The sequence below is a fragment of the Equus caballus genome, chromosome 22 (assembly GCF_041296265.1).
Source record: "Equus caballus isolate H_3958 breed thoroughbred chromosome 22, TB-T2T, whole genome shotgun sequence".
NCBI lineage: Eukaryota > Metazoa > Chordata > Mammalia > Perissodactyla > Equidae > Equus > Equus caballus.
The window spans coordinates 35601637-35626285 of NC_091705.1; the positions used below are offsets into that span (position 1 = coordinate 35601637).

The 24649-nt window shown below is 43.2% G+C and overlaps 1 protein-coding gene and 1 long non-coding RNA gene across 3 annotated transcripts in view; one reads left to right on the forward strand and one right to left on the reverse strand.

The window, feature by feature from the left end:
- The first annotated feature begins 474 nt into the window (after positions 1-474).
- On the forward strand, positions 475-24623 carry LOC138920083 (uncharacterized). Its single transcript, XR_011430740.1, has 5 exons — positions 475-927; positions 17048-17163; positions 18675-18762; positions 21631-21753; positions 23408-24623. It is a non-coding gene; the product is annotated as an uncharacterized lncRNA (long non-coding RNA).
- Positions 4602-24649, reverse strand: part of LOC100630144 (eppin) — a 32954-nt gene continuing 12906 nt past the window's right edge. For both annotated transcript variants that reach the window (XM_070247146.1, XM_070247147.1), the window contains one exon: positions 4602-6636. In XM_070247146.1, coding sequence (XP_070103247.1) covers positions 6398-6636 — 239 coding nt within the window. In that variant the 3' untranslated portion in view covers positions 4602-6397. The remainder of the gene's footprint in view (positions 6637-24649) is intronic.

The window sequence follows — 24649 nt, forward strand, 5'->3', positions numbered from 1 at the left end:
TAAATTGCTTAAATAAATTATGATCCATCCATACAAGGAAAGCTCTACACTTTTTAGCAATTGTGTTGCAGAATATTTAATAATATAGGAAAATCTTCCCGCAATATTTTTAACTGGTGAAAGCAGGTTCTATATATCTGCATTAACGTATGCTCCTAAAGTATTCTTTCATTCTTCCCAGCAAGTTTTTTAAAAGCCTTGAGGAGGTTACTACTGTCCCAAGGGGCATTTGGAAGATTTTCCTCCAGCATACGTGGATAGAGAAATTTAATAAGACCTCAATACTACGTCAAGAGTGTTATTCCCAGTGCTTATGTAGCTCATCTGGCACCCACTGGCCTTCTGGCAGTTTCTTCTTTCTGGTAGTTTCTGTTTTTCTTTCCATCTCAGCAACTTTTATAACACAACATTTCTCAGAATCCAGACTTAGTGATGTAAGACCACTTGGGTATTTGTACACATAGGGGCAGGCACCGTGAGCCTTGAGCTTTCACCTGTGAAGAAATATCACAGAAGAAGGAAGGGAAATGGAAGAGACCCAAGAACTGAGACTTTAAGCAATCACTGACGTGTGACTCTCGTCAAGTTATTCCCTGTGGCAGTCAGACTTCTAAGGTGGCCCCCAGTGAGCCCCACCTCCTGGGGTTCATGCTCTTGTGTAATCCCCTCCTTGAATATAGCCTGGATCTAATGACTTGCTTTTAATGAGCAATGATGTAATAAAAAGTTATGGGATGTCACTTCCAAGGTTAAGTTACAAAAGACTGTGACTTCTGTCTTGCTAGCACTCTGGTTCTTCTCACTGCTTGCTCTGATGAAGCCAGCTGCCATGAACTGAACTGCCCTCTGGAGAGGCCCACTTGTCAAGGAACTGAAGGTGGCCTTTGACCAACAGCCCACAAGGAACTGACTCCTACCAACAATCACGTGAGTGAGCTAGAAGTGGTTCCTTCCCCAGTTGAACCTTGAGATGAAAAATGCAGCCCCAACCAGTCAACACTTTAATTGCATCCTTGTAAAACACCCTGATTTCGTTTAGTTATCTATATATATTCTCTTGCATTTCCTTAAGTTTCTTTAAGATGATTATTTTGAATTCTTTGGTGGGCAGATCATAGATCTCTGTTTCTTTGGGGCTGGTGACTGGAGCTTTATTAGTCCCTTTGGTGGCGTCTTATTTGCCTGATTCTTCGAGATTCATGTAGCCTTGTGTTGGTGTCTGTGCATTTGAAGGAGCAAACACCTCTTCCGGTCTTTACAGACTGGTTTTGGTAGGTAAAAATACTTTTCTGTTGGTTCCCCCAGGCTGATAAGATTACCTCCAGAATCCCAGTCACGCAGGGTTAGAGCCACTTTTGAGGCTATCCCTGGGTCTGCAGCGGGGTCCATGGTTGGCATGCTTGTTACCAGGGCCTCAGGCAGGCGTAGATCCTGTCTGGTCCCCGGGTGGATGGGACTGCCTCTAGTACCTTGTTCAGTAGAGTGTGCTGCTGGGACAAGGGTCCGCTTCAGGGTCCACAGTCGGGTTCTCAGTCAGCAAGGCTATTACCAAAGTGAGGTGGGTGTGGCTCCCACCAGGTCCCTGGGAGGGCTGCTGCCTGGTCATTTGATGAGTCCCTGGGTGGGCAAGACCAACCCTCGACCATGGCTGAGAGGGACTGGAACTGAGCCCCCAGGGCTGTTTTAGGTTCCACAGCCAAGACTGAGGTCCATAGACCTGGTTCTGGAGGTATGGATGGGGGTGTCTCCTACCAGATCCCTGGGTGGGCTGGACTGCTCCCTAATCCTGGCTGGAGGGGCTGGAGCCAAGTATAGGATCCTTTCTGGATCTTCTGAGGTATAGACGTGTCTCCCACCAGGTCCCCGTGCCAGCAGAACTGCTCATGGTCTGTGGCTGGAAGGGGCTGGGATTGAATATGGGGCCCTTCAGGATCTCCAGGGGTGCAGACAGGAGTGTCTCCTTCCTGGTCCCTGTGCCAGTAGGACTATTCACAGACTGCGGCTGTGAGGGGTCTGGAGTCGAGTACAGGGCCCTTCCAGAATCCCCAGGGGCACAGATGGGCATGTCTCCTGCTGGGTTCCTGGACCAGCAGGACTGTTTGAGGACTGTGGCTGGGATGGGCTAGACCCTAGTTATTGGGCCCTTTCAGAATCAACAGTCTGAGCAAGTCTGGTGGGCTTACCTCCAGGGGCTCCCTGAGGGAGACTGACAGGGGCTGGGGCCTGTTCACAGTGTCCTGACATTACAGCCAGGACTGAATTCTGTATTCCTGTTATCCAACACATGGGTGGGCATGACTCCTCCTGGGTCCCTTGGCATACAGTCCTGGTGACAGGACCAAGGCAAATGGGGCTGTTGCCAAGTCCTCAGGGGTATGGAGCTGCTTCTGGGTCTGTAGCCAGGACCATGGTAGGTGAGTCAGCTGCCCGGGTCCGGGCCTGCATTCTCTAAATGGCTCTCCTCAGTCTTGGACTGCTTGGGGGTTTCACAGTCCCCAACTGGATCCCAAAGGTCCCACAAAAGCACTTTTGTCCATGGATGGATGCCAAATTATTGTTGTTTAGAGGGGACATGTGAGTGAGATGTCTTATTCAGTCAGGATGTTATTTTTAAAAGGTGTTTAAAAGCCATGTTTCTGTTTAACCTTGTGTTACTTTACAAAGATGAAAACTTGGAAACACACAAACATTCAACAGTAGATAACTGGCTAAGTAAATTACAATGCTCTGGACGTTAGAATATTACACAGCCATTAACAATGACACTGAAGAATATTCACTGACCTGGGAAAATGCTTATAACATAATGCTGCATAAAAGCCCTGATAGAAAATAATACTGTATATATTCTTTATGTAGAAAAAGAAGTAAAGGCATATGCAGACGGATATTATTTTGAGATGCTAATTGAATTTAATTCCTGTAGATAAAATTTAATTGGACTTTTATCCCTATAGATCCACTTTTCTTTGGTCTATCCCCCATCCCTGGCAGCCTGGTATTCTACTTCATGCTTGGGGAAGGGACGGCACAACAGAACATACTTCACAAAATATTTAAATTCTTGGCTGGTAGAGTGAAAAGAGGAGGTGTAGACCTCAGACAAAGATTTGGAAGAACATATGATATATCGGAAGCAGATTTTACCAATGTCTGCTCCCTGCCTGTCTCCACCAGCAGGTGTATAAAATTCTCCCCACTGGAAGTTTAAGGAAGAGAGAAGAGAACAAAGAGAAATAGATGGGGTTTGGGACCCTGAGAAGGGGCCCTGGGCTAAGTCCTTTGGGGCAATTGAGTACCTGGTATATTTTGGAATCAAGAGAAGAAGTGACTGTAGACAGGATATATTTCCCACAACTAGGAGAAAGTTGGAACTGAGAACCTCTGCCAGGTAGATCAGAAATTGGTACATGGGGTGCCTAAGTATAGGGTTTTTAGAGAGTCCCACTGAGTTTTCTATAGCTCTAGGTGGTGCACAGCAGCCAGGTATTTCCTGAGCTCTAGAAAGCAGCAAGCAGAGAATATAAGTCACCAGGTGACCTCTTGTCAGATGAGAAAGATGCTGGAAAAATATCTGAGCACCCAGCAGGAATAAAAAAGTGTGTCTATATGATGACGACCAAACATCAAGCACATCTCCCATCTGATGCCTAGAAGTTGAGCAAGTGTATTGGAATGTAGAATTAACTTTGGGGGTAGGTGGTGGCCGAAACCAATGAAATGACAGAGATTTCCATTACATGGTCAAATGGGAGCTCAAAACAGAAATTCAGGCCAATCATAATTTTTTTTAAAAGACATACGTTTTGAGCATCTCTGAGTTTGTAGTAGTTTTATCCTTGCTACCAATGGCACTGCCACTGTTGGGCCTTCGATGCTCTGTCACCCCCAGACTTTCACCACCCCCACCACAATGATAAAAACTTTCTCAGTTTGTTGGGTCTTTGTATCATTCCCTCCAGATTCAAAGTCCAGGACGGAAGCATCCGTTGGCTGAGTCCATGTCATATGCTCACACTCAAGCAGTCAATTAGGAAGAGAGGTAATAGTGAGACTCTTTGGCTTCCATAGAGGGGTAGAGGGACTCACTGAGAGCCATCAGCCATCAAACTCCCAGCGGCTGGAGGAATCAGTGCTTCATTACTGAAGGGGAATATGAGTGCTCTCCCACAGCATCTACAGAAGGCCCTCAGACAGGAACCCGAGGCAGGTACTCATATGGACTTTGGCTTTTACTCTGAGTTAGATGGAAAGTCATTGAGAGATTATGAATAGAGGAGTATCATGATGGAAAAGGATCCTTCTGGTTACTCTGTTGAGAATAGACTGAGGGGACAAGAGCAGAAACCCTGAGATCAGCTAGAACGCTATTTCAGTTTAAAATAAAGGATGATGGGTAGATCACTAAAGGGCAGATGAATAGTGGGTAAGTGATGCACAGGTGTGTGGAATTCCTTGTCTACTTCCACCCACTCTGAAGGTGTGTCTAGTCTGGAGCTGTTGAGTGATGTTGAATATTGGTACACTGATATAATTTTAGGCACCAGAGATGCAGTGGTGAATAAAGACACAGTTGGATTATAAAGACAATGATCCCAAGGCAGGATAATTCTCGTGTTTTAATGGGTGGGAGACAGAGCTTGGAGCCAGTGATTTAGATATTGCACAACTCAGGAGTTTCTAGAACATTTTGGTGGGATATATGATTGGTGTTTGCCGTGGAGAATGTTATCCATAGTGAGATGTAGAGAAGCAGGGAGGGAGTGTGGGAGTGGAGGGGCTGGAGCCTAGGGACTAGGAATGAGGCAATCTCTCCTTTGTTGAAGTGCTCAGTATGCTGGCGTGACTTTGTCTCTCCTGGAAATAGAAGACAGTGGTCATGAGAGACATTTAGGATTCTGTCTCAGGCTCTTCCCGGAGAAGATCCAGGCATCCTGTTTCCCAGCGTTGTCCAATTGGCCACCCACTCACACAGTGGCCCTGCTAGCCTTTCTTTGAGCCAGAGTAAGAAAGAGTGGGAGGAAAATATGTCTGTTGTCTCTGCAGCAAAAGCTGGACTTTTGAAATCTTTTGAAAAATATCTTTGATTGGAAATCAGCCCCATGGGGCAAATTCTGAGGTCTTTGAAGGAGTGTGGCATAGTGGTTAAGATCATGGATTTCGGAAGTGGACCAACATGGGCTCGTTGACCTGCTCTGCCATTTTCCAGCTGTGTGGCCTTGCAAACATTACCAATTTGTTTTATCTGTGTTTCCTCATCTACCACTGCTTCTTAAACTTGAATGTGTCTACCAGTCATTTGGGAATCTTGTTACAATGCAGATTACGATTTAGTAGTCTGGAGGGAAGCTTGAGATTCTGCATTTCTAACAAGTTCTTAGGTGACTTGGAGGCTGCTGGTCCCTGGACCACACTTTGAGAAGCATGAACACAGTCTAATTTTCAGAGTTACTCTGAGGTTTATATGGACTGTTTATAAAGAGTTTAGCGCAGTCCCTGGCTTAAGTGATGGTAGTTATTTTTCCTTGGGCAATGGGAAGCAGCTGTCTTGGACCTGAGGGAAGGACCCTGAATCAGAATTGGAGATAAAGGCGAGTACCCAAATGAACTCTCCATCTTCAATTATGCCCTCCATCCCTGAGTACAGAGGAAGTCTGGGAAAATCATGGAGTGGACATTGCAATGCAGAAGAAAGGGTGTTTTCCTAGGATCAGTGATGCCTCTGTCTCATTCCACCCTGTGATTTTAGAGAAGTCCCTGCCTATCTTCAGTCCTCCATTTTTCCCTCTGAGATTTGAGATAACTGAACTAGATGATCCCTGCGTTTCCTCCTCTCTCTCCAAGCTGTAACCGTTGGTGTTGCTTAAAGCAAACCAATGGACTCCAGGACCAGGCTCTTCGCTGCTCTCCCCGTGTAGCCTGTGGCAGGAAGATGTGGTATAGCCTTAGTAGATAAGGGCTTTCATAAAATTTCACTAATTTTTAAGTTAAAAATTGCCTTAATAGCTTCAGTTTCTCCCTGCATTCCTATCTTTCTTTTCTGGCTTGTGTTATTCCCTTGTGTTGTTTCACAGGACTCCAGAAATCCTTTCCTTGTCCAGTTTAGGCCTTTCTAATACCAAGCCCCAGGTTTTCAAATCCAGCCCCCTCTCTTTCAAAACCTTTATCTTCCTATATGCTAAGAAGTAATTCATTCTAAGTGTGAATGACTGTTAACTCAATTTCCCCACTGTATTTGTACGTATATATTTTTAAAAAAAGGTCTTGAGATTTTAAATATGTTGACAATATTTGTAGAATTTCAGGTACAGGGATGAGTGACTTTAGCAACACAGAAGGGAGAATAAATTTGGGGTGGAGGAATGCATCTGTGTTCACAAAAATGCCTTTTATTGCCCTAGAACAATCCTGACTTCAAAGAGGGCTGTGTTCTTGTTAGGAAATCAGGTGTTCTTTCAGGCTTCCTCCCAAGTTTTTCCCTCAAAAAGTTGTTGCCATTGCCATCGCAGCCTCTGTATAAAAACGGCTCACAGTCATAAGTTTTTGAGTTGTAAAACCACCTTGGGATTGAGCCTCGGCATGAGCCCTTTTCCGTAGGAAGTTTGCATGCTTCTCGTGAGACAGTATTCTCTGACCCTGAAGAGAGAAAGTGGTTGAGAGAGCCCAAACCCATCACCTTACCTTTGTCAGCCCCATATGCCAGGGGCTGGGGTGGCCCTGGGTGCAACCGTGAGGATGTCCATAGCAGCTGAGCTCTGGACCTCTTCTTGCTCGGTCCACCTGGCCCACCAGGCTGTGGCCTTATCCTTCTACACCGAAGGTGAGGCTTTCACTTCTGGGAGGATCCTGATGTGGTGAAAACCCCAGACTTGAGAATCCAACTCAAGTGGATTCAAATCTTTACCCTGCCCTTGGGATATCATATCAACTTAACTTCCCCAAATCTCCATTTCTTCATTTGTAAAATGAGGCAGTTGAAACCCATCAACTCTGAGGACCCTTCCAGGTCTGATTTTATGGAATTTGATGAGTAAGCTCTCTCAGGCTTCTACCTCTTGTCTCATAGTCATTCTAGAATAGATGTTCTACAGTGAAAGGAAGACTGACTTTGAATCTGAGAGCAGGGTTCCAACTTGACTTAATCATTTTATAGTTGTGTGATCTTGGATCAATGACCTATATCTTTGATGATCAATTTTCTTCACTGTAAAATGGGAGTGTAATATCCACATTTTAGGCTTGCAGAAGGGTTATGGATAACCAATGGAAAGCATCGATAAACAGAAAAGCATCAATAAATAGTAGCTTCTCTCAGTCACTCTTTCCATTCTTTAACCAAAAAGACTTTTGAGAGCAGGGATCTCAACATACTCATTTCTGCAGTCTACGTACCTAGCAGCCCTGGCTCTTAGTTCTCAGTAAATATTTGTTAACAGAAAAAAAAAGCCATGGGATCCTCTGAGGCAGGATTAACAAGTTACTTTGTATTCTCCTTTTCTTTATCTTTACTTAAAAAAAAATTTTTTTTTTGAGGAAGACTGGCCCTGAGCTAACATCCATGCCCATCTTCCTCTATTTTATTGTGGGACACCTGCCACAGCACGGCTCAATATGCAGTACATAGGTCCACACCTGGGGTCCAACTGGCGAACCCAGGGCCTCCGAAGCAGAGCGCAAACTTAACTGCTGCACCACCGGGCCGGCCCCTTCTATTCTCCTTTTACGTGAATAGTTTTATCCTTGCAATTACTAGCTATTAGGACTTCCAACTTCATATGAAGAACTTAGATCTGGAAGGTAAAATTTTGACAAATTTTTGCTTTCTCTCTTATACTTTTGTATGTTTGAATTTCCACCAAGAATAGGTATTACTTTTACAATCATGCATTATAATATATATATATTTTAAAGGAAATCTTACTGGCTGCTCAAAAATCGTGAAAACTACTGCTAACTGTCCTCATTTCCAGCAGATTATGTTGGATATACTGCATTTCATCTCCCCACTTCCATTTGCAGATTTTAAGCTTCAGCAGAGAAAGTAGGCCTGAAAGGAAACTTTTCTTACAGGTAGGTCTGACTTGCCTAAGGCGCTCACCTTCACATTTTGGCCCATATCTCCCCTTCTCGATCTCACCTTGCTTGCCACCAGCCCCACCCCAGACTTTGGATCTGCCTTTCCCTGCTCCACTTTTTCTCTTTTCTGCAGCCTTTTACTGTCTGTTACGTGTATTAGGTATTTTCTGTTTCTCTCCCACTGGAAAATTAATTCCACAAAGGCAAGGTCTTTGTTTCACTCATTGCTTTAGCCTCCACATCTAGGACAGTGGCTGGCACATCATACATGCCTCATATATATTTGATGAACTGAATTGATTGACTCCTTATCCTATGAGATAAGAAATGGGCTCTCTTTCTCATACACTCATGGTGGGAATGCAAACTGGTGTAGCCACTATTAAAAAGAGTATGGAGATTTCTCAAAAACTTAAAAATAGAAATACCATACAACCCAGCTATCCCACTACTGGTTACTTATCCAAAGAACATGAAATCAACAATACAAAGAGGTTTATGCACCCCTATGTTCATTGCAGCATTATTCACAATAACCAAGACGTGGAAACAACCCAAGTGCCCAACAGCTGATGAATGGATAAAGAAGATGTGAGATATGTATATATATATGTGTGTGTGTGTGTGTGTATGTATATATGTGTATATATATACATACACAATGGAATACTACTCAGCTATAAAAAAGACAAAATCGTTCCATTTGCAACAACATGAATGGACCTTGAGAGTATTATGTTAAGTGAAATAAGCTAAACAGAGAAAGACAAACACTGTATAACTTCACTCATAAATGGAAGAGAAACAAACACATGGATAAAGAGAACAGATTAGTGGTTACCAAAGGGGAAGGGGCTGGGGGGTGGATGAAGGGGGTAAAGGGGCACATATGCATGGTGACTGATAAAAACGAGACTATTGGTGGCGAGCAGTATGCAGTTTATACAGAAACTGATATATAATAATGTACACCTGAAATTACACAATGTTGTAAACAAATATGACCTCAACAAAATAATTTTTTAAAAAAAGAAATGGGCTCTCTTTGTGCTGCTGGGTCCCCCGCCCCATTTCCAGGTTGCTTTTGGGGCTCTCATGTTCCATACCAACCTTTTCCCATCTGACTGAAGCTTTTGGCACCGAGTGAGAAGCAGGAGAAATGACAGAGACCTGGAGCTGTATGCTGCTACCCAGCCAGTAGCCCAGCCTGGGGTTGGCATTTTAGGGAGAAAGAGGACCAAGAGGGAGGAACCTGGCCCCACATGCAGGTCATTCACCCCTAACTCCTGCTATTCACAAGGCTGGGCTACCCCTGGAGCAGAGTGTCCGGCCAAAGCACAGCTCTGCCTTTCTCCTTTGGTCTTGTCTGATATGATTTTATCCAAGGCCACTTTACTACATTTCAGAGTGGAAGCCCCTTTGACAATAATAAAACCACAGCTACCATTTAGTGTGTGCCTTTACCTTTTCAGGCACCATATAAAATACTCTTCCCGCATGATCTCCCTTGAACCCTCAGAGGATTCCTGCAAGGCTTAGAACCCCCATTTTGTGCATGAGGAGAGGGTAAACTACCTTGATCGTTATCACATGGATAGCAAGTGTAAAGAGCCAGGACTGGGACCTTGGTCTGTCCAGCTCCAATGCCCTTGTATCACTGATTGATTCAACAAACCCTTATTGAGCTCCCACAGTGTGCCAGGCATAGTCTTAGGTGCTGCCTCCCTCCCATCTGGAGTCTCCCATGGAACTGTGGGAACAACACACACGTTGTCCGGAGGCCAGAAACAGTCACCTACTTGCAGAAGGTGCAGACTTAGTATATTTAAACAGAAATGTCAAAAGTACAGTATAGAAGGAGGGCCAAACTTTGGTTTAGAGAATCATTCTGACTAGAGGCGTGACTCGATCACCAGGGGCCAGCACATTCCCTACCACCTCCTTTCCAGAGTCCTCTTAGAAGACAAAGCTGGCATGCTTTAGTGGGATTTAGTGAGCCTCAGATCTGAAGTCTGAGTTTGTGCTTTTGAGTCCAAGTGCTCTTAACCTTGGGCACCATTTAACCTCCCTGACCTTCAGTTTTCTCATCGATAAATTGAGATTGATTATGCTGGTTTAGCATACTTCCCAGAATGGGCACAAGTGTTCCATGAATATGCAAAGGCTTCATACATTGTAACGGAACACACAGGTATATGCCATTTGCAGGTGTGTGTGTGATGGTTTTTTGGAAATGGGAGTGCTAACTGGAGCAGCACCGTGCGTGATCCGTAGAGAAATGTCTTACCCATCTTTCAATTACTGGTAGATTTTCCTTCTCTTTAAATCCCCTGAAGCCATGATGCTCATTCCTCAGCCATTGCTTCTCCCAACACAGTGTTTGATCAACCTTCTCTCACCTGCCAATCTTCACTGCTTCCTCTACCTTCATGTCCTTGAAGGCTCCTCTGAAGCCTGCATTTCAACATCTCAGTGATACAGCTTCTTTTGTACTTTGGTGGGTCCACAAGCATTATCCCTGGTATCTCTTTCCTTAGCTCCCTTGGTGGTCAAATCAGTTCATCAGAAGCCAAAATAACTGCAGAAGGCGGGCCCTGCAGAGTCAACAGACTGGCATTTACCATTCAGGCAGAAGAAAGGCAGGATTGCCTATGGGTGCTCCTTGGTGGGAGCTCACCACAGTGCTCCCTCTTCTAGAGCAGCTGACCAAGAAGTGAGGATCGGCCTTTTAACACACAATTCAGAAGAGAAGTTTTTTTTCCAAGGATCGGGTGATTCTGCCACCCAGGAACACTTGACAATGTCTAAAGACATTTTTGATAGTCATAAAATCGGTGGTAGGAGGAGACCCACTGGTAGAGGCCAGGGATGTTGCTAAACATTCTACAATGCACAGGACAGCCCTGCAACAAAGAGTGATCTGTCCCCAAATGTCAATAGTGCCGAGGTTAGGAAACCCTGCAGAAGAGTTGTGGATATCAGTACTTTTTTAATTATAAAAATATTTCCAACATTAGCAGCATGATAAGGACTCCATGCAGTGATGGCAGTGCTCAATGAGGTGTGCCTGTACTTATCTGACTGAATAGGCCTGTGGGTGGGTGTAGGAGGCACTGGCCTTTGAAAACCAGACACTCTGTATCTGGGTTGCCCTGGGGGATCTTTGACCATGACGCAGTGACTCGGTCCTTCCTCAGGTGATTTGGGTGGTAAGGTTACTATAATTCCAAGAGATGGAGGGCAAGGGTAAGATTTATTAAAAGCACACCAGAGAATCTAGCAGGAAGCTCTGGCTAGTGATCTAGTACTTATACTCATCAAAGTAGTCTTCCTAACCCTGTACCCACCATGTATGTGTGTCCAGACTTAATTAAATTACCTTTGATTGAAACCCACTGATTTGGGTGCTGTAGGGATGGGGGGAGTAAATGTGGGTGGGATTTTGAAAGAATAAAGTTTCCCTACTCAGATTTTAACCTCCATATAACCTTTATCTTTTCTAGGAGCAGGGAGGAGACTAACATCACTTGAGCACCAACTAGGTGTCAGAGAATTTTCTGCCTTGTCTCATTACGTTTTCATAAAAGTCTTTGGGATAGATATTGTTGTCACCTCCATTTTACAGAATAGAGGAACAGGGGCTTAGAGAGAAGACTTGCTTGTACATGTAACAAATACTTTTATCATAAACATGCACATACCAAGAGAGTTTATTTCTGGGTTTTTTTTTTTTTTTAACCTTATTTAGGTTCAAAATAAATGTCCCAGGGGCAAAATAAGGTTGATAACTTTAAGAGTCAATTTGTGTCTTCAGAAATCCAAGTGGAAATTTTAGCAAAGGATAATTTTTAGCATTTTATGCCAAATAGCTTGAATATAAATAGAGACTGTAGGGTACAGGAGAAATTGTCTCTAGATCCCCGGAGACTGGAACTATCCATAAGACACAGGAAATTCTCACTATGGGGAGTTCCAGGTTGACCCCTTTCCTGAAAGCTGTGACCCTATAAGGTTTGCATCTGAGTGGTTGAGATCATTACGGGATGCCCTCAATTTTGCACTGTTTGTTCTTGTAATAATACTAATCTTTATTGTTTATGAAACATGTCCTACCTACCAGACAGTATGTTATGCACACTACATAAATCCTCTTGTATGATCTTCACGAAAACTCCATGGCACAGGTTTTATTGTTTTTCTTATTTCACAGATGAGGAATCCAAGACTCAGGGAAGTTATGAGATATGCCCAAGTTTATTTAGTTTATAAGTAGCCAGACTGAGATCTAACTCAAGTCTCTCTGACTCAAGCCTTTGTTAAATCATTACACTGCATCGTCCTACCACAACTCCACCAAAGGTCTCCTGTCCCTCAGAGAGGCCTCTGAGGGACACTCAATCGCTTTTCATATCCCAGAGAGACCATCGGTTCTCCATGAACTCAATGTCTGTCCACTTCTGGGTTTTATTCCCTCTGTAAGTGGAGTCTGGTGGTAGAGGAATGAAGGAACTCCTAACAGAGAGAGGAAGAGGGTATGGTGTGGTCAAGAGATCCTAGCAATCCTAGCCTTGGGACGGAGACAGAATTGAACGTCTCCCTATTGACTTAATTCTGGTAAAATATAGTAACTTTGTACCAGTATAGTTCTATTTTCTGCCCCCTCCTTTGTGCTTTTGTCTTATATATTACCTTTATGTATGTTATAAACTTAATGATACAGTGTTATAGTTACTGCTTTAAACAATCATCAGTTTTAAAGAAATTAAGAGAAAAGAATAAATATACACACACTCTCTTTTATATTTACCATTTAGTGTTCTTCATTCTTACCTTCAGATTTAAATCACATTTAGTGTCATCTCCTTTCAGCATTAAAGATCAAGTCTGGTAGCGGTAACTTCTCTCAGTTTTTGTTTATGTGGGAAAGCCTTTATTTTCTCTAGTTGAAAAATTTATTGAGATAATTGTAGATTCACATGTAGTTGTAAGAAATAATACCCTTTATCCAGTTTCCCCAATGGTGACATTTTGAAAAAGAAATGAAAAATAGTATAAGATCAAAACTCAGATTTTGACATTGAAACAACCCACTGATCTCGTCCAGATTTTCGTCTTACTTGTACTCGTTTGTGTACGAGTGTATGTGCATATGTACTTAGTTCTAAATGATTTTATCCCATGTAGATTTGTGTATCCACTACCACAGTCAAGATACTGCAGTTCTATTAGTACCAAGATCCCTAACATCGCCCTTATATACCATACTTCTCTCCTTCCCACTCGTCTTGCCCCCTAATCCATAGCGTCTGGCAACTACCAATCTGTTCTCCATTTCTAAAATTTTGTCATTTCAAAATGCTATGTAAATGGAATCACACATATTTAACCCTTTAGAATGGGCTTTTGTTAAATCACCATAATTCCCTGGAGATCCATCCAAGCTGTTGCATCCCTCATTAGTTCATTCCTTAGTATTCCATGCTGAGTATTCCATGGATATACCACCATTTGTTTGCCCAATCACCTGTTGGAGAATACCTGGGCTGTGTTTGGCTATTATGAATGTAGCTACTATGAACATTCATGTGCAGATTTTTGCGTGAACATAAGTTTTCATTTCTCTAGGATAAATGCCCCAAAGTGCAATTTCTGGGTTGCATGGTAGTTGAATGTTTCCTTTATAAGAAACGGCTAAACTATTTTCCAGAGTAACTTTACCATTGTACATTCCTAACAGCAATGTATGAGTGATCCAGTTTCTCTGCAGCCTTGTTAGCATTTGCTATTGTCACTCTTTTTTATTTTAGCCATTTTGATAGGTGTGTAGTGATATCTCATTGTGGGTTTAATTTGCATTTCCCTTATGGCCAATGGTGTTGAACACCTTTCATGTGCTCCTTTCCTTTCAGGTGAAATATCTTCATGTCTTTTGCCCTTTTTCCAATTGGATTGTGTACTTCCAGATTTTGAGAGTTCTTCATGTATTATAGGTACTAGTTATCATTGTATTATGGTTTGTTGCCTCTCTTTTTGAAGGATAGTTTCTCTGGATATAGAATTCTTGTTTGATAGTTGTTTTTCTTTCAGCTCTTTGAATATATTATTTCAGTGGCTTCTGGCCTTCATTGTTTCTGATGAGAGGTCAGCCATTAATTGTTTTATTGGTCACCTGTATGTCACGAGTCATTTTTCTCTAGTTGTTTTCAAATATGTTTCTTTGTCTCTCAGAAATTTGACTATGAGGTGTCTAAGTGTGGTTTTCTTTGTGTTTAATCTACTTGGGGTTCATTGAGCTTCTTGGAACTGAAGCTCTGTTTTCTGAGAATAAATGTTTCTCAAAGTTTATTTTCCTTTGGTAAATTTCCAGTGCCTTGATTTGTTTTTGACAATTTCATCCACTTTTATACTTGTTTTCTGTGGAGAAGAATCACCTGACCACTTTAGGTCACCATTACTGGAAGTCTTTCTCTTGGATGTAAGGACAACATTTACTTTCTACTGAGCCTCTTCCTCACATACATTTGATTGCTCCACTTTCTTGAGATGCAGTGCCTGTGCGCAGCTATATATGCAGTGCTAGTATCAGTACCAGTACTTTGTTTCATATTTGGCTCTAGTCTTGTACAGAAGTTGAGAACTCCCTGAGAGAAGAAGTGAGAAGTTGGGTAGGATTTAGGAATTCCTGGATCTAATACCTACAAAATCTCATACTAATATATAATATCATGTGGGTTCTATGGATCATCACCCAGATGCCCCTTCAGGACTGAGGCACTCATTCCTCCAGTTGTTACAAGTATTGACTGCTGACAGGCAAGATTTCCTGTCTTCTGCCTGTTGCTTCCTCTCAGCTCTTAACGTCCTACTTATCTGCTATCTTACTCTCCTCTTTCCCTCCTTTGCCACCTCCTTTCCCATGCCTACACCCTGTCCATCAGTATTTTTTTTAAAGCTCCCCATGTAATTTTATTTGCAGCCCAGGATTAAGAACCTCTGGTCCAAGTGGTGAGGATCCTAGGAAGATAGGTCTTGGTAGCAGCTCCAGATGATGAAGCATCACGTTCGTGTCTTGAAGGACTCCTGTGAGAAATTAGTAGGCATGAATAATTATTTCTAAAGTTGATTTTAACTTTATTTTATTCAAGAAATAGCAACATAGTGAGAAGTGGTGTCCAAGCCTTCTAAGGCTCCTGTGCTGGAGATCACTCACGTGCCATGCTGGTTTACTTTCCCTACTTCTCCACTTTGCTCTGTGCCCTCGGAGGTTGATGACATCATATGGATGACATCTATTGGCTGGCTCCCTTGTCCTCTGCTTTCTGGTTGGTCTCAGCCAGTGGGTAGCACCAGGAGGAAACCAGAAGATAGGAGGAGAGTCAGATCCAGGTGTCAATTCCCCTCACTTCCTTCTTCTGGTGTGGCCGTGGACTGGCTGAGTCTTTCACCAAAAGTATCAACACCTGTCAGCTGGCTCCTCCACACAGTCCTTCTGCTTTAAGTACCAGTAACTTTCCACCGCTCATCCTTTCAGGCCTTGGGGTGGCAATGGCACACTGCTGCTACTAGCCCTGGGGTACTATACTCTCCTTTGTGGCCTTTATTGCCTATACATTTATAAATTTCCTTCATAAAATCTTCCCCATAGTATCCAGGCTAAGTATGCCACGCTTCCTGCCCTGACTCTTGATTGCTCACATATTTCAGGAATGCTCAGAAAATCTCCTAGCCAGGGAAAAATTGGAATGAATAATCAATGGTGTGTGGTAGCATAGCGATTAATCAAATTATTACTGGTAGTGGCATAGGATTAACTGCAGGTAGCAACTAAAGCATTTCGTAGTGGCAATCATGGTGGCAACACTGACAAAAATAATGATGGTAAAAATTGTGGCATCAGATGGATTTTTTCTGACAGCCCTGGAGAGTATGCACCGGGAAAGGGAAAAATGGAGAACTATGAATATCCAGTTCGAAAACACATTCTTTCTTACCCCAAACCAGTTCACCTAATAAAATGATGGAATGTCCTGTTAAAGGTTAACTTGTGGTACTATGTGGGAGACAATACCATGAGAGTCTGGAGTACTGCCCTACAGGATGGGGTGTATGCATTAAATCACTGGCCTGCATATGGTGCCATCTCCCCTATAGTCACAATAAATCGGTGCCAGAATCAAGGGAGGAAGCTGGGATTCTCCTCTCACTTTGACATCTAATAACCACTGGGGGAATTTTTGTCTCCCAGACTCCCAATCTTGAGCTCAGTGATTGGTGGTCTTGGCGCTCAAGGGAGGAATGCTTCTACGGGAGGACACTGTCATAGTTTTGCTGAATTGAGAGCAAAGACTGCTCCCTGGCTATTTTGTCTCCTCATGCCATTTAACTAACAGAGAGAAAATTGAGGGCGTCACTAACCAGAGGTAAATTGAGTTGCTACTATACAGTGGAAGTTCTTCTGGAACCCAAGGGGATTCACTGGTACCTCTTAGCACTTCTTTACCCAATATTCCCAGTCAATGAAATACTCTGGGATACTCCATAAAGGAAAGATCATCAAGGACTCAGAATCTACAGAATGAAGGTTGGGATCACCTCACCAGGTAAAGCATCCCATCTAGCTAGTAAAAGGTAAAGGAAACCTGGAAAGGATGGTGGAAGGAGGCAGCTCTAATTATCAACCATGAGCCTCAGGACTAGCTACAGGAGTGGGGTCTGCAACAGCTCCATTTTATGTTAATTGTTTCTTTATATTCCCCTTTCTCCTCTGAATACAGAGAACACTGGTGATGGCTAACATTTTAGATTTTGGGTGAGTAGGAGACCGAACTGACAACTCCCACAATGGTTTTGTGACCTATGGGACTTGTGCAACCCCTGTGGTGGGACCTTAACTTTTCACCTGGATGAAACCCAAGAGTCGATGATGAGGAATGAGAGATATAAGTTTGGATTTTTTTCTTTCTCCTTCCAGATCCACTCACCACTCTTCTTGTCCTGTTCCATGCCTCAGAAGACCAAATGTCTGGGCTGCATCAACAAGTTGTCTTGCTCTCTGGCTTCTGATTGGAACCACCCAATGCGACCCAGGCAAGAGATCAGAAGGAAGAAGGAGAGAAGATTGGGGCATTTATTCCCTCAGCTCCCTCTTGTTATGTCCCCACAATGTGGGGGACCCTTCACCTTGGCTCATTTTAGGAAGTCCCTTATAGACAGGTCCCTGTTCCAGTAGCCAGTCCTTCCCTTTTGCTTTTTCAGATTAAGGAGGGTTTTATGATTCATTTTAGTTCATTCAACAAATATTTGTTGAGGACCTATTATGTGTAAGGCACTAGTGTGGAAAAGGCACAATACTTTGTCCTTATAGAGTCTAATGTCTGGAAGGAAGAGAAACATTAAGTAAAGTCACAATTAAAATAGCTACATACTGTGATAAGGACCATGTCGGAGGAGTATAGGATGCCTGATGAAGACTCAAGGCAAGAGGAAACCAAATGTGTGCACCAGTGTATGTGAATGCTTTGGAGCAGGAAGGAACTCAGCACATATGAGAAACTGAAAAAAGACTAGTAAGGCTGTAGTACAGTGAATGAAGGAGAGCCAAGGTCAACGACAAAATTCAACAATGGATTAGCTTTGGGTAGGTGGTTGGGGGAAGAGAGGAGACTCTTTAGACATGAAAAATAAAGTACATTGAATCTAAGCATACTTCTGACATCTCCATGTCATCCTTTCACTTTGCCAATGATCTTGGAGGAACACTGAGTTAAGTAAGTCTCAGTTTGCTTGATGAATTAATACGCTAAAGTAGATGGTAAGGAGCAAATCAATAGCAAAAGCAAGGAAAAATTGTGTAAAATGATAAATATGACAAATCATGAATGATGCACTGTCTACTGAGCAATGCTTAACAGGAATGGCAAATTGAGAGGAATGAGTCTTTAGAGCAAAAATTAACAGCAGAAAGAGGCAAGAATGGGCAAAAGTATAAATATGATGAATTAGAAATGATGTGATCTACATTTAACAATGTTTATCAGGAATGTGATATTAAATCAGAAGAGTTTTAGACCGGTAGTTCCAAACTTAGAATACATCAGGGTTACCTTAGGACCTTTCTTTCTTTCTTTCTTTTTTTAATTTGGTTTTTTGGAAGACTCTAGAATCGCTGGACTCTTGGTATACTGGTACTGGTGAGCCACTGCCTTAGATGATGTGGCTAAAAAAAAAAATTCATGACCTACTCAAAGGCAGACAATGTATTAAGAAGATACTACAAGGACAAATGGATGCCTATCTTCCTCACAGAGCCTGCTGAAGTTGTATCATGTCTGAGATATCTTAGGACAGCTAAGATGGCAGTACTTGTTGATTTGGAAATGTATATCCCATTGAATAAGGGTGTAAACTGCCCGCCAAGCCCCAAACCTAGGTCTCAGTGACAGTCATGTGGGCTCAGTTCTCTTTTTACGTTATGTTTTCACATGGCGTGCAGCTCACCTAATGAGAGGAAGATGTAGGACAAGGGCTCGGAGTCTCAGGTCTTCCTGGAAGGTGTCTGGTCTACAGTGTTTTACTTGCTCTCCTGTTGCTCTGCACAGGTCCACCCTATTTCCAACACTACTACCACTGATATCTTCTTGAACATCACTAGGAATGGAAAGAACGAGAGCCAAGGAAGTGCCCCAGGTGAGACAGGGGGAAGATCCTTTCTTTATACATTCCCGGTGGTGCAGGTGGTAACTGGGGCCCAGAGAGGAGAACAACTTGCTTATTGTTGCATGCAGGTTAAGGGCTTGGGCCAGCATTAGAGACCAGTTTCCCATGCCAAAAGCCTTTTCTACTATTCATGGAACTAGTTTAGGTTTACTCTGTTATTTTGGAGAGAATGCTCTCTGATTCCCATTCTAGCGCGAGTTCTTTCCTAATGTCCAATTCCTTCCAATGAGAAAGTAAGATAGTAAATGACCTCAGTGTTACTCATTTCTTGGCATTCAAGTTCTAAAGGGCACCCCTTCCAAGATAAAACTTAACCCAGAGGAACATAGGGCCCATCGCATGATGACAGGCTCCAGGAACCAGTTATGTGGAGGGACTCCATTGCACATCACATGAGGATGACAACCTCTGGCAAGAAAAAAAGTTCTCTTTTGTTCATTGAGACTTCCAGGCTCAGAGGCCGCTCCATGTGCTGTGCTTGCTATATCAGTCTGGGTTTCTGGATACAAATGCAACTCTGGTTATTTTAAGCAGAAAGGAAATTTATTTTAAAAAATTGTGGTAGTGGGGCTGGCCCCTGGCCGAGTGGTTGAGTTCGTGCGCTCCGCTGCAGGCAGCCCAGTGTTTCGTTGGTTCGAATCCTGGGCGCGGACATGGCACTGCTCATCAAAAGCCACGCTGAGGCAGCGTCCCACATGCCACAACTAGAGGAACCCACAACGAAGAATATACAACTATGTACCGGGGGGGTTTAGGGAGGAAAAGGAAAAAAATAAAATCTTTAAAAATAAATAAATAAAAATTAAAAAATATGTGTTCTAAAAATAAAAATTGTGATAGTTCACAGGATGATCAGCAGGAGGACTGGAAAATAAGGAGAATGCTGGGAACAAGGAAGGCTACAAAGCCAGTGCCACAGTCAACAGAACACTGAACACTGGGTACCCATCTTGCACTATCAATGCCATCACCATAGTCCCTGCCACTGCTGCCCCCAGAAACAGGATAAGGCTGTCTGCTGTCACTACTGTCATCAAATGAATTCTCCGTTGTCCTTGCTTCTTTACTTACTAGTTCCCAATTCAATGTCTGAGGTGGGAGTGTCTGATTGAGCCCAAGACAAGCACCTATTTCCTAGCTGCAAGAGAGTCTGGGAAAGTGAGCATGATAGTAATTACCTACTGTCTCTCAGCTTCTATACTCTTCTCTGTGATGTTGAGAATGGGACTCTGCAAACTTAATTTTCCCTCTTTTGCCAGTTTGTATCTAGTTAGACTCTGTGAATAGGAGGCACTGAGAGGAAACTGACAGGTGGAATGAGGGGAGAAAGGGTTTTTCTTCCTGTTTGTGGCTCCTGTCAGCATCTTGCCAGCAGCAGAAAAGAGTTACACCTCCAGTCTCTGGATCCTTTAGGCACTTTTCAAGCCAGATACATTGCACCTCATAAATACCAGCACCAGCTGGCTGTGCCCCCGACTCAGTGGACCAAGCACCATTTGAGCCAGGTTCCCTTCAGAGGTCTGGACACCAGCTGCAGTGCATTCTAGAAGACTGAGTGCCAACCACACAGCCCCTACCTCTCTGTCTTTCCAGAGGTGTGAGCACCAGCTGTGCCTGGGCCCCTTCTATGAGTCCCTGGGTCTGATAATCCCAAATCTTTAATTCTCTCAAATCCAGAAGTGATGGGTACCTCGGCCTCTCCTCGTTTTGGTATTTCATCTTCCCAATACTCATGTAACCAGTTCTCCGAGTTAAATCCTCTCCGTTTGAAACACTGAGTATCATTTCTATGTCCTTTACTGAGCCCTGACTGATAAAGTGAAAGCACGGACCTTTCAGCTTTTATAGTGGAATGCCGGTTTTACCTCACACCAAGACTCTCTGAGTAGGAAATTCTTCAACTGTAGGAGTGAGATTAAAATGCTGAATATTTAAATACAAAATGACAAATAGCTACTATATCCACCCTGATTTCTAACTAGGTGGTGGGATCTGACAACACCTTGCTCCCCTTCACACCTGGATTTCAGCTCCAGTTTTGCTATTTATTTGCTGTGTGATCCTGGACAAATCTATTTGCTACTAGAAGCTTCCATTTATACATGTGTACAAAAAAGGAGGGTTATTGAGGCTGTGGAGCTCTCTAGTCCCCTCAGCTTGGACATTCCTTGAGTTTCCAAACTATCTAGAGCTTCCTCTGCGAATTTCTGGCTCTGGAGGCAGCTTTGAGGAGAGAATAAGGAGGAGGGGGAATATGAGGGGCCTGGGTCTGCACAGCACCATGAGTAACACCTACAGATTCCACCTGAGGCGTCCTCCGGGTTCTAATGGGTAGAGAGTAATGAGCAAACAGTTGGCAACAAAGAGACACAGCATCTTCCACTGAGGTCCTTGTCGGGAAGAGGGTTCCCTGTGCTCAGCCCTGAGGGCTCTGAGTTCATCCCTGAGCACAGAGGTGAGCAGACACTGTCAACTGCAGGGTACGCTCAGGCCATTTCCAAGGACCTCTTGGTCCATAGGCCCCTAGGACAGATGATTCTGTTCCAGTCATTCATGTATGTCAATCTCAACCAAGGATTGAAAGGTACCAATGGTATGGACAAGCATCAGGTGCTTATCTGACCTGGCATGGTTCCCCAGCTGCCATATTTTCTCAAATATAGAAGTACTCTTTGACATTATTAGTCCATCACCTTCATCTTGTGGATGGGAAAAGAGGTCCTAAGAGGAGCATCCCTTCACCCTATCCTGTCCCAAACAGGTCATACATTCAACCAGGGGCAAAGTTGGAATTCATGTTTGGATCTATTCATTCTCAGATAAGTGCTCTTTCCACAGGATGCGGACCAGTGATGACGTTGGTAATTTGACCTGGACCCCAAAGATGCACAGGACTAGGACAGGCTTCCGAGGAGAACAGACTAACTGTCACGGAGGTGTGGAGGCAAGAGCAATGTAAAGGTGGGAGATGCCACACACAGGGACCACTTGGCTAAATGGTCACCCTGCAAAACTGCCAAATTAGCAGTCTTTTAGGAAGTCTTCAGCACGACTCTGCCCTGCTCTGCTCCCCGCTTTCAATGATTCTAACATTTCCTCTGGATCTCCCTCTGCACCAGGAGTAGGCACCAATAGACTTCTTAAGCCTTTATTTTTTTCCCCCCTGACACATTGGCCCTTAAGTATCACCCAATCCACAGGTTCTGAAACTTTAAAATAATTTGGTAGTACTTGTTAGAAATGCAGATTCCTTGGCTCTACTCCTAGAGATGGCAATTTCCCAGATCTGGAGAACCCAAATTTTAGACAGATCACCCCCTCCCCCAAGTAACTCTAATGTAGGTGTTTGCTGACAGCATTTTCAGAAATATCATCAGTTTAACCAACTCTTTCTAAAGAGGGAGGAACTGAGGGGCCAGCCCAGTGGCGCAGCGGTTAAGTTTGCACATTCTGCTTCAGCGGCCCGGGGTTTGTCGGTTCAGATGCCGGGTGTGGACATGGCACTGCTTGGCAAGCCATGCTGTGGTAGGCGTCCCACATATAAAGTAGAGGAAGATGGGCATGGATGTTATCTCAGGGCCAGTCTTCCTCAAAAAAAAAGAGGAGGATTGACAGCAGATGTTAGCTCAGGGCTAATCTTCCTCAAAAAAAAAAAAAAAAAAGAGAGAGAGAGAGAAACTGAGAGATGGGGAGAGGAAAGGTCTTACTCAGCAGTGAGTGGATCCCAGACTCTTTTTAGAGCCTCTTGACTCAAATTATACTAAACAATGAACTTATTAGAAAGAGACGTCCAGGTTTGGAGGTGCAATGGTGACCAAGTCTCCTGCTTTGGGGATTCCTTCTCAAGCCTGTAGCTTTCTTATCTTGCCAAGTCCTTTGGGTACTCCTTTCTCCTTCCTCTGGACTTCTCCATGCCTTTCCTCTCCCCCTCCTTCCACTTCCTTCCCATCTGTTTCAATTACCTACCTATTGCTGTGAATATGTTTTCCTGAAACTTAGCGGTTTAAAGCAAACATTTTTTTCCTCACTATTTTGTGGGTGAGGAATTTGGGAAGGAATCAGCTTGATGGTTTTCTCTTGAGGTCTTCACATGATTGCAGCCAGATGTCTGCTGGGGCCATAGTCATCTGAAGGCTCGGTTGGGTTGGGAGCTCATTCACATGGCTGGAAACTAACACTGGCTCTCAGGTAGAGCTTATCTGGGGCTGTCAACCAGAGCACCTACACAGGCCTCCCAAGCATGGCTGCCTCAGGGTAGTTGGACCTGGCAGCTGTCCCCAGTACCCCCAAACAAGCATCCTAAAAGGATTAAGTTGGAGTTGCGCCTTTTCTGGCCTAAAATTCACATAGCCTCATTTGGCTTTACTCTGACAGTCAAAGAAGTCACAGTTTGCCCAAATTCAAAGGAAGAGGAAATAGGCTCTACCTCTAGATGGGAGGTGTGTGAAAGATTTTTTGGATTCTGCTTTAAACTCTCACATTGTCCAATATCTCTTCTCCCTCCTTGTCTGTCTCCTCGTTGCTTCCCCATGTCTCCTCCTCTCATGCACCTCCCCAGTTTTCTTCTATTTTATGGTGTCTATGCTGTACTATGAAACTGTGTCCTTTACTGAAGGTCCAGGAAGCAAGCCCATGAACCCTTTCAGAGGTGGACCTACCATGAAGTTGATGGAGCTCAAGCCTCAATGTCCCTCCCTTGAGCAGGGCCCTTTGAAGACACTGGGAGTGGACAAATGATTTGTGTTATTTGTAAAAGTAAGATATTCTAACCATTATCAACTAGACTGTTGTTCTTTCCCACTCTGACTTTTCCTATGGCACACTTCTCCTGGGTCAGGTGGTGTTGGAATGGCTGCTGGCATTTTTGACATCCAACTAAAAGGAAGTTGAGTTGGGGAACTCATTTGGTTTGAAGTTAGTGGGATGTATTTAGGTTACTCTCATTTCTACGTATCGTTAAGTTGCTACTATCTCTCCTGGTATATCAATGGTTCTAAGCAATATTCCTATTGCCTACTGTGCCACTTCTCTGACATCATGACTTTAAGGCTAGAAGTTATATTGTAATGGAATGTACCTAACTCTAGAAGGTTGTGGGTGGTGGAGGAGAAACAAGATTTGAAAATTCTTCCAAACATCAGATACATAAATTTATGAATAGAAAAAAAGATCCATTTTTATGGAAGCCTGCTCCGAACAGACATTCTTTACTAGCAAGAATATACTTGATAATTCAATATGTACAATTTTAAATGCACCACGTACTTTCTTCTTTTTTGATGGAATTGTACAAAAGAGAATTTATGAAAATTTCTGCATTTTTAGGGCACAAATCTGTCATAGAACTACAAATATCAGGTATGGCTGTGCATTCAGCCATGTATTTTATGCAGCCCAACTATAATCAAAATCAAAATATAATCATTCTTTGATCAGCCATGTTAAACAAAAGACTGAATTATTTTTTTCTTGGAAATTGAGTTTTACAGAATTGATGTCATAAATGTAAAAAATTAATAATTAATTTATATAGATTTTGTGCAATTTGTGGTATTTGTTAGCTTTTTAAAATTTGCAGTTGGTGTCAATTTCTCTTCTCTTTGAAATAATACTCACTTTTTAATTTAATTTGTATTCATTTTTTAAAGGAACCCCCTAATTTTATAAGCTTTGACCATACAAAGACTGTATCTGCTCTGGTTCCATTCTTAAGCATCTTATGACAATTTTACCAGGGCAACAGTGTCACCAGAGTTCTCAACTTGCAGGATTTTCATACTCCTCTCTCCCTCTTTTGTTGTCATTGGAAGACCCAATGACTTCTTATTCTCCTAAACCTGCAGAGAGGGAGAAGATG